The following is a 12,316-nucleotide window of genomic DNA, read 5'->3' on the forward strand; positions in this document are numbered from 1 at the left end:
TGAACGTACAGGATGAACAGGGTAGCCCATTTTGGGTCTCATCTGCAGTCCAGTATGGTGCCCTTGCCAATGCTGAGGGGTTTTTTGCTGGTTAAGAAGAGTGGGTAATTTGGAGTTCCAGCTGACTGAGGCGTAAACTGGCACCTCTCTTCCCCCTCTGCCCCCAGGTTAATCCTAGAGCTGGCCAAGATCTGAGATGGATCTTTTAGTGAAGACTTAGCTTTGCTTTCGGCCACTCCAGAGAAGGCCATGTCATCCGTCCTTCAGTGTTCATAGTCTGAGAAACTAGTGGTCTGTATGAGAGGGTTCTCTCAGCCTAAAGGCTGAAGAGGCAAACACACAAGAATCAACAAGTTTGACAACATTTAAAGAAAGGGGTCACTGGGAAGTAAATATGACTTTCATCTTTATATCATACACAATTGACCCTTGAACAACACAGGTTTGAAATGTGTGGGTCTACTTATATGCAAATTTTTTAAAAAAATATAGTGCATGGGGCGCCTGGGTGGCGCAGTCGTTAAGCGTCTGCCTTTGGCTCAGGGCGTGATCCTGGCGTTCTGGGATCGAGCCCCACATCAGGCTCCTCCGCTGGAAGCCTGCTTCTTCCTCTCCCACTCCCCCTGCTTGTGTTCTCTCTCTCACTGGCTATCTCTCTCTCCATCAAATAAATAAATAAAATCTTTTAAAAAAATAAATAAATAAAGTGCAGTACTGTAAATGTATTTTCTCCTACGATTTTCCTAGTAACATTTTCTTTCCTCTAGCTTTATTGTAAGTATAGTATATAGTACGTGTAATATACAAAATACGTGTTTATCGACTGTTTATGTTATTGGTAAGGATTCTGGTCAACAGTAGGCTTTTTGGTAGTTAACTTCTGAGGGGAGTCAAAAGTTATATGGACATTTTCAACCTCACAGTGGCCAATACTCCTAACCCCAGTGTTGTTCAACGTTCAGCTGTACATTGCTAAGAGAAAACTGAGGACCCCAGTAGATAAATAAGCACACACACACACACACACACACACACACACAGAGTCATCACCTATCAAATTACCTTGTTCTCCTCACCCCTGACCTCGCTTTTTAATATTCACAGATATGTTTAAAATAAAATACAAAAACAGTTATCATCTCAGATGTACATATGAAACCACGTAGGTTAAAAACAGCAGATAGAAGTACATACACATATATGTACAGTGAAATATACATACAAATAATGGATAGACTCACCATAAGTACATACTTTTAGCAAAATATATGGCTTGGTAAGAAAAAAAAGAGTATAAAGGAAGGATATCTATGTATTAGTAGCTAAAATACAGAGTAGATAGGCAAAAAGACGGGGGTTAGCAAACTGTGTACACTAATTGGGTCCATAGTTAAATGCTTTAGTCAAAGTAGTTGGCTGAGAATTGTAATTTGAATGGCTTCTCATTTGACAACAGAATACCGTTGACTTCTGCCGTTGTTCTTCTTGGACCTCCCTTGTTAAAAGTGTAGCTGAGTGCACAGTTAAACTGACACTCTCCTACATTGACCGGGACTTTGCAAATTGTTTCAAATTTTCGAGAAGGTAATTGGATGAAGTTACTGTTCTGTCTGATAGAAAAATCTTACTTCTTGGAATTAATCATAATAGAACAACCCAAGATATAGTTTAAGTTATGAGCATAAAATTGTTGCAGTGTAATTTGAAACAAAGTTTGGGAAATGATCCACCTATTTAACTAGAAGGGAATGGTTATGGATCTAGTTCAAATCTTTTATCAAATAAACGATTATAGTAAAGTGAGTTGCAGTGCATTTATTCAGTGGAATGTTACATAGCCACTTAAAATAATATTTAGGAAAACTTGTAGCAACCTGAAAATGTTTATGGTTTGTAGAGTGAAGAAATCAGAGTACAAAAGTAGAAATACATCACGATTTCCCCTGAGGGGAAGAGAAAATGAAAAAATCAGTGAGAGGAGATAATGCCAACATATTAACAGAAGTAGTGTTGAAACTGATAATATTGTGGTTAATATTTTTCCAAACTATTCTATAATGAGATTATATTACCTTATAATGAAAAATGCATTTAGATAGAAAAAGTATAGAAAGAAAAAAAAAATCTAAGTAGTCAGCGAAGTCAGCATAATCAACATATCTGCCCACTCGTGTTTTCAGAGTATTTCAAACTAAAATAGGTATTTCCTTAATTTCCCTTGTCTTTTCTACTTGAATTCTTTTTTTTTTTTTTTAAAGATTTTATTTATTTATTCGACAGAGATAGAGACAGCCAGCGAGAGAGGGAACACAAGCAGGGGGAGTGGGGAGGAAGAAGCAGGCTCATAGCAGAAGAGCCTGATGTGGGGCTCGATCCCAGAATGCCAGGATCACGCCCTGAGCCGAAGGCAGGCGCTTAACCACTGTGCCACCCAGGCGCCCCTCTACTTGAATTCTTAATCAACACTGCTGTTTTGAATGGATTTTAAAAGTATGGGAAAAAGACATATTGAAAACCTAGATTGCCAAGGTGAAAAATACATTCATACCTAGTATCGGAGTAAAAGTACAGTGATTTTCAGTGTACTTTTAAGTGAAGGGTCATTAAACCAGTGTGTGTAATTAGGAAATCTCATCTGCAAAGCAATAATGAACTTCTTTTTGAAGAACTGAATCTTGAAATTCTCTCTGATTCCCCCCCCCGGGTTTTTAGTATCCCATGGCTGCTAAGGGATTGAAAGTCCCCACATTTTTCCCCCCACATTAATGCAAGTATTATACCTCCCTCCCAGCAGGATTCTGAGTCCTTGCTGGGTAGAATTCTTTCTGCGCTGTGCCCTGTGGGCAAATGGATTTCCGGTGTCTCTTCTACCTTTACACTGTGTCTTCTTCTGTGGTCTCATTGCTTTTGTTCCATCTTTAGGGTTGTGTTCTTATGTTTTGGGGGTTTTGTTTTTTATTTTTTAAGCAAAATTGCAGTCACATAGGTCCCTTACATAACTCTAGGAATTGAAAGCGGTATATGTTCTTTTTTAGACTGATTCTTTTCAATTTTGAAATCAGCAAAAGAAGAAAGTCAAGTCTCTCTTTGAGAGATATTGACAAGTATTAATCTCACTTTAGGGGTAGCTAACTTCTTCTCTACAACTTTGACTAAATAAGTCTAGCTGAGGACCTGCTCTGTGCAAGTGTGCCCTAGGGCTACCAAGATAGTAGGGAATCCTTGTCCTCAAAGAACTGACAAGCGGATATGCCAGTAGCCAGATAACTATAATCCAAGGCAGAACAGAGAAGCATCCCAAGTTTCAAATGACCATCATCAGAGATTGGAAGAAGGAGACATTTCATCTAGTCTTGAGCGTGACAGAGTTTCATGAAAGAAGCTGCATTTGAAGTACTCTTGGAAGAGTAACGTGGGAGTGAAAGAGGCGTTCCAAGCAAAAAGGAAATGTGAGCAACAAGTTACCTGGTTCATTTTGCTAACACATACGATGCGAATGAAGGAGACAAGGCTAGGAAAATATCTTGGAGCCATCTGATGACATTCCTGGAATGCTGGGCTGGAGAGTTGGTATTTAATTTCAGTGGGGAATAGTAGGTTTTTAACAGAGGGCTGATAAGATCAAAACTTTGCTTTAGAAATCTTTTGGCATGGAAATCTGTCAAATAGCCTGGCAGCCAGCATGGAGACAATAAAAACACAGTGCATCCCCTTCAGAGGTAAAGGGGGCCTAGATGGGCCGTAGTCGTGAAAATGACGTAGAACTGAGAAATGGTATTAAGGGTATGATCTACCAGACTTGGCGGCCCACATGCACATCAAGGTTGAAGGAGAAGGATGAGTCAGAGCTGTTGCTGAGATTTTGAAGCCCCAATAATTTGGAGGCAGGCGGTACAATTACTAGAAATGGGAAAGTTGGGGGAGAAACTTACTTAAGTGAGTTTGAATTAAAGCACCTTGAGTTTCAGATACTTGGAGTGTATTCTAGCTGAAGATGGCTAGCAGGCAGAGGAGGGCTCTCACAAACAAACAAAACAATAGTGACATATTTAGAAGTCAGAGCATGGGGATGACGCTGATAATAGTGCCTTCAGAGCCTCCTTTTTCTTCAGTTGTGGTGGAGGAGCGAACCTGGGGATTAACAGGCTCTGTTTAGTCCCATACTTAGAGTAGTTAGAGGAGGAAGAGGAGCTCAGAACTTGGTTTTAGCTTAGCCCAAGCCTTTGGCCATAGGACATTTAACCTTTGGGGGGGGGGGAGTGTTGCTCAGCTTTCTCAGATGTAAGCCTGTAAGTAAGGGTAGAGATTTTTATTGTTCTGTTCACTGCTATCTCCCTAACACCCAAAACAATGTCTGGAATAGTAGACATTTGGTAATTAATTGTTTGAATGAATGAATCTGTCAAATGAGGAGCGTAGATGAAGTCAGATGTTCATTTAAAATACAGATTTTTAACCTTCCGTGAAAAAATAATTGTAAGCTTTCTTTTCCTGCTTGTTTTCTATTTCCACAAAAAGCCATTTTGCCTCCTTTAGCAGCCAGAGTAGGGCTGGATTGTCTACTGAAGGGAAAGGGTGTTCAAAAAACCACAGCAGGTCTTGCTGCAGAGTGAGCTCAGGCAATTGGATTAGTTCTCTTCTGTTACAATGAGAATTTTCAGGGAAAATTTGCTTTGCTATTCTGAATGGTAGGTATGTCGAATTGAGTACTGTTGGGTTCCTCGATGCAGTAATAGATCCCAAATATGGTTCCCAAAGAACTGTATTTAAATTCACCTATATCGGATCTGTGTTTTACAACTATGTTAATATCAGATGCTTAAAAGCAATTTTTTTTAACATAAGTATCACCTAGCTAGAGAACTATAATTAAATCATGAGTTTGGATAGAATAAATACTGATAAAGCTAGGTCTCTTCAGAAAGTTGCCAATGGGTTTGTCTTTTCTGTCATTTCCCCCTTGGTGTTTGTCCTTTCCCAGATCCAAAAAATGGTAAATCTTGCTGTAGCTGTGGTTTCTCTCTAAAGAATTCTGCATTACCATCCATCAGGAAGGGGGTGAAAAATAGTTCTGCCTCTTTCTACCTAGCAAAGCTTCCCTTTGCATTTTCTGATCAAGCGTGATCAGGAAGTAAGTCTTGCCATTATCCAGAGATCTAATATTGGAATGCAGTATATTGCACTGTTGAAGGTTTTATTCAGTGCGTTTGCTCAACATGCTAAATATAGAATATTGCATTGACCAGGATGTGCACACACTAGTATGCTTCCTGTTCTTTCTAAATCTAAGCCTGTGACATTCCTTATTCAGGTAAATGCTATACACATGCTACCATGGTTCACCAGTTTTGGTACTTATATAGATTTTCTGTTGTGATATGAAGAAGGGGTACTTGACCTAGAAGGTTAGGTAGAAACATATCTGTTTTGAGGTTGGAAAGAGTCACACTGGCTATCTAGAACTATTAAACTCTACTAGACGTGGCATCCTACTATGATAATATTGAATAGTACTTACTCATTTTTATATGTACAGTATATGTTTAAGGGAAAGAACTTACTTTTTGTCATTTTCTACGAAGTGAACTGTTTACTTACAAATTCTCAAGTTTGACTAGGCAGGAAAATATGAATCCAATGTCAAAAAAGTTGATCCCTTATTCTTCTAGAAGAACCATACTTAAGCTAATTCAATATCTTATAAACACACAAGAAATGAACAATAAAACTTAAAAGGGTCAAATCATGTTGAGCTCAGAAGATGTGCCCCCAGTAAAAGAGTAGTTCGGGGACACCTTGCTGGCTTAGTTGGTAGAGCGTACAACTCTTGATCTTAGGGGTGTGAGTTCGAGCCCCATGTTGGATTTAGAGATTACTTAAAAATAAAATCTGCAAAAAAAAAAAAAAAAAGAATGTTTTAGATGTGTTCGTTTGTATCTAGACTCCAAGAGATTACATTTAAGGAATGTATAGCCTTAGAAAATTATGTGTGGGTTAGCACTGCCATGCTTACGGAAAGAAGCTTATTATAAGCACTGCTTTTCCAAAGGGGAGATTAAGCCAGATTGCTAAGTAGCCAAGATGGTCAGAGATGTTCCTAAAATGAATATCTTTGTATATTCTTTTGAAAGTCCAGTAGCTTTAGAACAAACAAAAGCTGATTAATTCTCCATTCCCTTCCTTTGACAGAGTACGACTGTGTTTTCAGCAAGGCTCACAGTTTGCTAGTTGAAGGGCAGATGAGCGTGCTCAGAGAGAATTTGTCTCCCTCTGACCTCTGTGTAATTTCCCACCTTGCTGCCTGCTTTCTAGCAGGAACTCGGGTGTCGAGATTGCATACTCTCCCTGTCACTCTCCAGCATAGAACTCTCTGCAGAATGGGGCTGTCCCTCCTCACTTCTGGGACCTTTACCCCAAGGCAGACATTGAAACGAGGGAGTATAAGACTGAAATACAAGCCTTTTCTTACCTTCTCCCATTCTGTCACCTACTTGCTGCCACTCACCTCTGCTGGAATTCTCTATTCTGTGTTTTCTTTGTGCAGTCTTCAGCATTTAGTATTTTCAGCAGACATCCTTGTTCTGAGACACTTCCTTTGTAGGAAGGAGAGTCTGGAGAAATGCTACCTAGATATGTCATCCTTCTTGGGGGTGGGGTGGGGGGATGTCCTATACTCTTTCGAATAAGAATAGAGCAGGGTCTGAGTAGAGCGTTTCAGACGTCTAGAATGGTTCCTGTAATTTTTCTCAGAGCTTCACAGAATTGATACTACTAGCTCTATGGGCCTGCGTAGTATTGAACTTGGGAATAATCCTTTCTAGGTTGTTTTCAATGATTCTCAAACATCCCTGATATTTGATATGAAGGCTGTAGAATACAGGAAGGTTTTGTTTGCACACATGACAGGTTGCATGGAATAATCCCTGTCTGGCATAGGAAATTGGTGCTATTTCATGAGCTTAACAGAAGGAAGTTTTTAATTTTGTTAAAGTATACACTTCAGCAACCTTGCCAGCTTTCAAAAATTTCATATCTAAGGTCTAATATACTCTAAAAAAAAAATTCTTGAGATGCTTCCTGCCTCATTCTTTCTTCCTCCATCTTACCCCTGCTACCTTAAAAATTTTTTTTTAAATCTTGGAATTGTGGTAAGACAGAATGTAACCTAGTGTATTCATTACTAACTTTTTGATACTATTTGGTCTCTATTCTTGTTAATTATAGTTGAAGACTGTAATTATATAATGAGGCCTAGACGACCGACATGGGAGGCCAAAATGTTCTGTATAGGTGGCACCTCGTAAAATTCTTCGGGAGGCATGAAATGAAATGGAGAAAGTTCTTTGTAAATGTAATCAGTTAAGTTTTTGAAGTAACTATATAACTTTATATAAAGAATAGGATTCAGTGATTTATTTGCTACAACAGGAGAAAAATGTTTGCCTGCCTTTTGCTTGAGAACAGGAGCTTTATCTCCAATAAGAATTGGAAATAATGTCCGAGCCATAGATGGGGGTGGTACCTCAGGTGTTTCCAGACTGTATTTTCTTGCCCTCTTGTTAGTGTCCTTCTCCCCACTGTCTGTCCATTAATCCTGGCCAGGTGACTGCTGGGAGATGTTCATTTCCTCTGCCCTAATAACCACAGGTGGTAGTTTTGATTTTTTACACCAGGTTCCTCTAAATTTCCTCTTACATAACTTTTGTTAGCTTCCTCTTTGATTTATGCTGTGCTGGGTCGCTGCTTTCTCATTTCCACATTCACCTACTTGATAGTAAACCAGGCATTTCCACACAGGTATGCAGTCACAGCAGAAGAGTTTAAAGCGTTTCCCCAAGGAATTCCCACTGCTTGAGATCCCTGCTCCTGCCTTTGGGGATTTTCACACTCCATGTGGACCTTTGCCTTTCAAGTGATGCAGAGAGATTGACCTTGCTGAGTGACTCTTCTGTCCATGGAAACTCCTGATTGCCTGTTAGATAGACACGTGTGCATGAGAGGTCTTTGAGAGTGAAGAGTTTACATGCCGATCTCCTCTGCTGGTTTGCTTGTATGACCGTATGCCGTGCTGGTTATGCCTAGTCATAACCCTGTGTATACAGCATTGCCTAGAATACCTTTCAGGTACACTAGCAGCATACCGTCGTTGTCGACATTCCTCGGTTTCATCTAGTTTCTGGGCACTCAGTTGCTTTCTAAAGTTGGCAAATGACCCTTTCTACCATATCAACTGCTATATACCAGTCCTAGCCCTTAAATTCTAGAAGAGAATAGCCATTGAGTTTAGTATTACGATGAAGAATAATTCCCAGTGATAAACCACCAACCGCAGGTTCATACCCGTCGCTTGGTGCTGTTGCTTCCAGGGGCGGTAGAAGGCGTTGGAGGGCAGTAGTACGGTGCGGCTCGCCGCTGCGGAAGCGTATGTGAAGCAGTCTGGAATTGTTAACATTGTTCTTCCCTTTTCAAAAGATAAACAACACACTGCTTTGATATTGGAGGTGGAGTGTGACTTTTAGGCCTTTGGAAAATGTCTTGCTATTTTTGAAATCTACACAAAAATGTTAATTCCTCCAACTAATTATGTATTTAACTAGAATGAATATAAATAAGTACACAGTCCTGTGAATCAGACAGTGGCATCAAACCACACTTCTGATATGTGTTTCAGTAAAAATGGAAATAATAGTTGATCAGCTGTCCAGATTTTGTTAAACTTAAAAGCATATGAGTGTTTTATGTACATTTCTTTCCATTTTCAGCTTTGTCTGCCTTAAAAACAAGTGCAAAACAGAGAGCATTCATGCAAGAAGTAATCACACTGAACATATATCCTAGAACTCAAAACAACCCCAAATGGCTTATAAATGTCTGGATGTTGTTTAAACATGTAAATTTTTTGAAAACTAACAGTTCTTCATAGTCATTTAGGAACTTAAATATCCTACTTAAATATTACAAAAAGTAAAGTCCTAGAGGAACTGAAGAAGCTATCACTAATGGATAATAGTTATGGGTATTTCTTATAATACTAGATTTCTCCTCAGGGCAGGGCACCTGGCTGGCTCAGTCAGGGGAGCAGGCAACTCTGGATCTTGCGGTTGTGAGTTAGAGCCCCATGTTGGGTATAGAGATTACGTAGAAAAATTAACAATAACCAGATTTATTATCAAATCTCTAGTAGTAAAAAGATATGAGATTAAGTTCTCTGAGGTTATGGATACTGTCAATAAGTTTATAAAAGTTAAGATTATGTTAGAAACCACAGCCTTATTTTGGAAAATGAAACATCTGAATTTCTGTTGGCAGAAATAGTCGGAGGGGCGGGTTTTTTGGGTAGCTTTGATTCTCAAATGTGACTAGCAGTATGGAACCAAACCCCTCTTTTGTTAGAGAATGTACCAACTAAGTTCATACGGCTGCCTCCTTACAGAATATGTGCCCATTCCCTGAGGAATATCAGGAAACATGGCCAGGACCCTTTACACTGCTGTTACCCATGTGGCTTCAGATTCCATTAATAAAGATGAGTAAGTTGTAGCTGATACATGAGGCTCGGGTTTTGTTTTGTTTCTAATGGAAAAAGCCTTTTTGGTGACTTACAGACGAGCTTTAAACAGCTCTTGTCTATGAGATATAGGAGAGGGAGAGTGGATATGAGCCTCAGACAACTACTTCTTTCCTTTTCCTTTTCTTTTTGATAAAATACAACATTGACCACTGTGAACATCTCTAAGATTTATTGCGTCCCTGCTGGTTTTCATGCAGGGCAGCAGTATCACCTCCCAGCCCCTGCTGTTGTTTGTATCAGCAGCAATTAAAATTTGATTTACTAAGCCCTCATTGCTGCCTCTCCAACTCCTCATTTTTCATTTTGTAGAGCCTTAGGACTGTTACAGCTGAGCGCCATGATGTTAACACCTCCTCAGCCATCTGGTACAGGGGAAGAGGCACCTAAACAGAGTCTTCAGAACAAAAATCACAAATGAGCAAGATCAGAATAGTATGAGATCTAAAAAACAGGTAAAGAAGGAATGAAGAGAGCCTGAATGACAGCAGAACTGAAAGCAGAACCCAAAAAGGTTTTGGATTGGAAGCCCTCCTTTTGCTGGGGAAAGATCTGCCTTTTGCTTTCTGGAAGAAAGCAATTCATAGTAGTCATATCTAAAACTATTTCTAATTCCAGACTAGAGGCCATTAGCTAGAGGAATCAGGAAAACATTGTAGCTTACCCCCCCCCATCTTTTCATATTGATCTGTGAACCTGTTTTGAAGATATACTTTTTCATTCTTTTAGATGAGAAAGCATATTCCAGCCACCACCACTGCTTATTTTATCTTAGTTGAAAGTCTTGTAGAGGTTTATGTTGAGAGTGGTGGGTTCCCTATTTAAGATAAGCCATATTATCTTGATTCCTAATGCTAGGAATTTTCTGTATTGACTACTGTCTATTTAGGTAGATCTTTAATCAGTGAAATGATTTGTAAGTATGATTGTTCCTTTGTCCAACGATATTAACATTCTGAATTCGGTCTGCTTAGTGGCTACTGAATTGTACTAATGTGGAAGCTAAAATTGATTCCAGCTTTTGGTGGTGCCCCCCGCCCCCTTTGGTGATTATTGTTTCTCTGTGTCTGGGTGAGGATGGTGTGCTGTAGACTCATGTATTGGCTCATCAGGCTGAAATGAATGTAGCCAAGCTAACTTTTTCTCAGTGCTTTGCAGCGGTTGTTAGTTTAAACTCCAAAACGAAAACTAAACCCTCAGGGACACTAATGTACTTGATTTTGTTATTGCTTGCTGTTGCTTCACCTTTCCTTCCATATCTTGCTCTCATGCTTCCTAATGCCTGAGCAGACTGCATCGTCAGAGCGCCGAGGAGAGTGGGAAATCCAGCCCAGCCGGCAGACCAATACCTCGTACCTGACGTCTCACTTGGCTGCAGACCGCCATGGGGGATCAGTGCAGGTACTTACAGCCTTTACTGCCCTGTCCTGGCCTTCTCAGCTTGGCTGGTAGAATGTTGACTTGCTTCTGAAACTTTGGGTCCTTCAGAAAGGAAACTTACTGCAAGGTTGAGCTGCTTCTGTAGTTAACTGAAGATCTGTGTGCTGATTTTCTGCCTAAGTGGACTTATAAGAATCACTTGTTGAGATGATTGTTGGTGGTTGTCATTGACTAAGAAATATCTATATGATTTCTGATACTGATTTCTGGTTAAACTGATCCTATAACCTTGATCTACTCATGATAAACCGTAAAAATAACATCAAGATAGAAGTATGTTAGTGTCAAGTATGTGAATTTTAAAGACTTGAAATGTGTAAAATAAGTATTTTTCGGATAAGGGACTGCATATTTAGCTCATTCCATGGTGGTATGTGCCTTAGCAGATAAGGCGAGAATGTTAATTGGTCCAAGTCAGCCATTTCTGAGTGGGTCCCCAAGAAGTTGGGCTGTTTCTTTTTTCCTTCTGGAGTAAGTGTGGTCTTAGAGAATTATTTCTGATTTCATTTGGACTGTTTTGAAGCTCTGTTGTCTCTAGTACTTAAGAACATCTGTGTCTCTACTTTTCTTTCATATCTCTGTTTTAATAATCTTAATCCAAATATGTCTCTCAGACTGTTAAGTGATACCACCAGTTGGGGCACACAAGTAAACCCAGAGCCACCAAATCATATAAAGGGATAGACAAACCTTTTGCATGTAGAAATGCATCGTGATAGGCTTGATTGTCTAGAATATGTTTTTTACATAGAGCAATTCACTAAAGATTGTGTTATTCACAGGAAGTCGGGAGACAGCTGTGGTTCTGTTAGAAAAAAAAATTTAAAAACCTCACAGGAACATCTAGGTAAAAGTGATGGATTGAACGCACAGATCTGTTCTCACCTCCTCTGAAACAGCACTACAAGAATGATAAAGAGATTTTTTTTGAAAGGCGTGAATCCATAAAAGGATGGAGAAAACAGAAGAGGCAACAGAAACAGAATATTGGAAAGCACGTGGGCAATTATTCAATGACTTAGGAGTCCCAAGAAAACGGAATCCTGAGCCAATAGAACCTATTTTCACTGGGTGATCTCCCAAAGACTCAGAAGTTGGCCCTCTATCAGGGGAAGTAGGTGGGAGGGCTATGTGCTAAAATAAAGAAGAGTGGTTAAAAGTCTGTTTTCTAAGAAGCCAGAGGTCCCTAGATGCTCTCCCCCTTCCCAGCAAAGACCAAAGATGTATTCTTTGGTAAGGGCAAAATAGAGGGTCTATAAATTGGGGGATATGAGTCACTTTTGGGGGTGGGGAGCTGTATTGAAGAAA

The 12,316-nt window shown here is 39.7% G+C and overlaps 1 protein-coding gene across 5 annotated transcripts in view; it reads left to right on the top strand.

Moving 5' to 3' along the window:
- The window catches only part of CSNK1G1 (casein kinase 1 gamma 1), a 170,436-nt gene that overhangs the window by 139,038 nt on the left and 19,082 nt on the right, over positions 1-12,316 (top strand). For 3 of the 5 annotated variants that reach the window (XM_008708611.2, XM_008708610.2, XM_040643125.1), the window contains one exon: positions 10,859-10,969. The exons of the other annotated variants lie outside the window; for them this stretch is intronic. In XM_008708611.2, the coding sequence (XP_008706833.1) occupies positions 10,859-10,969 (111 nt within the window). The remainder of the gene's footprint in view (positions 1-10,858; positions 10,970-12,316) is intronic. 5 annotated transcript variants of the gene reach the window in all.

This window comes from Ursus maritimus, unplaced genomic scaffold, assembly GCF_017311325.1.
Source record: "Ursus maritimus isolate PB19 unplaced genomic scaffold, ASM1731132v1 scaffold_27, whole genome shotgun sequence".
NCBI lineage: Eukaryota > Metazoa > Chordata > Mammalia > Carnivora > Ursidae > Ursus > Ursus maritimus.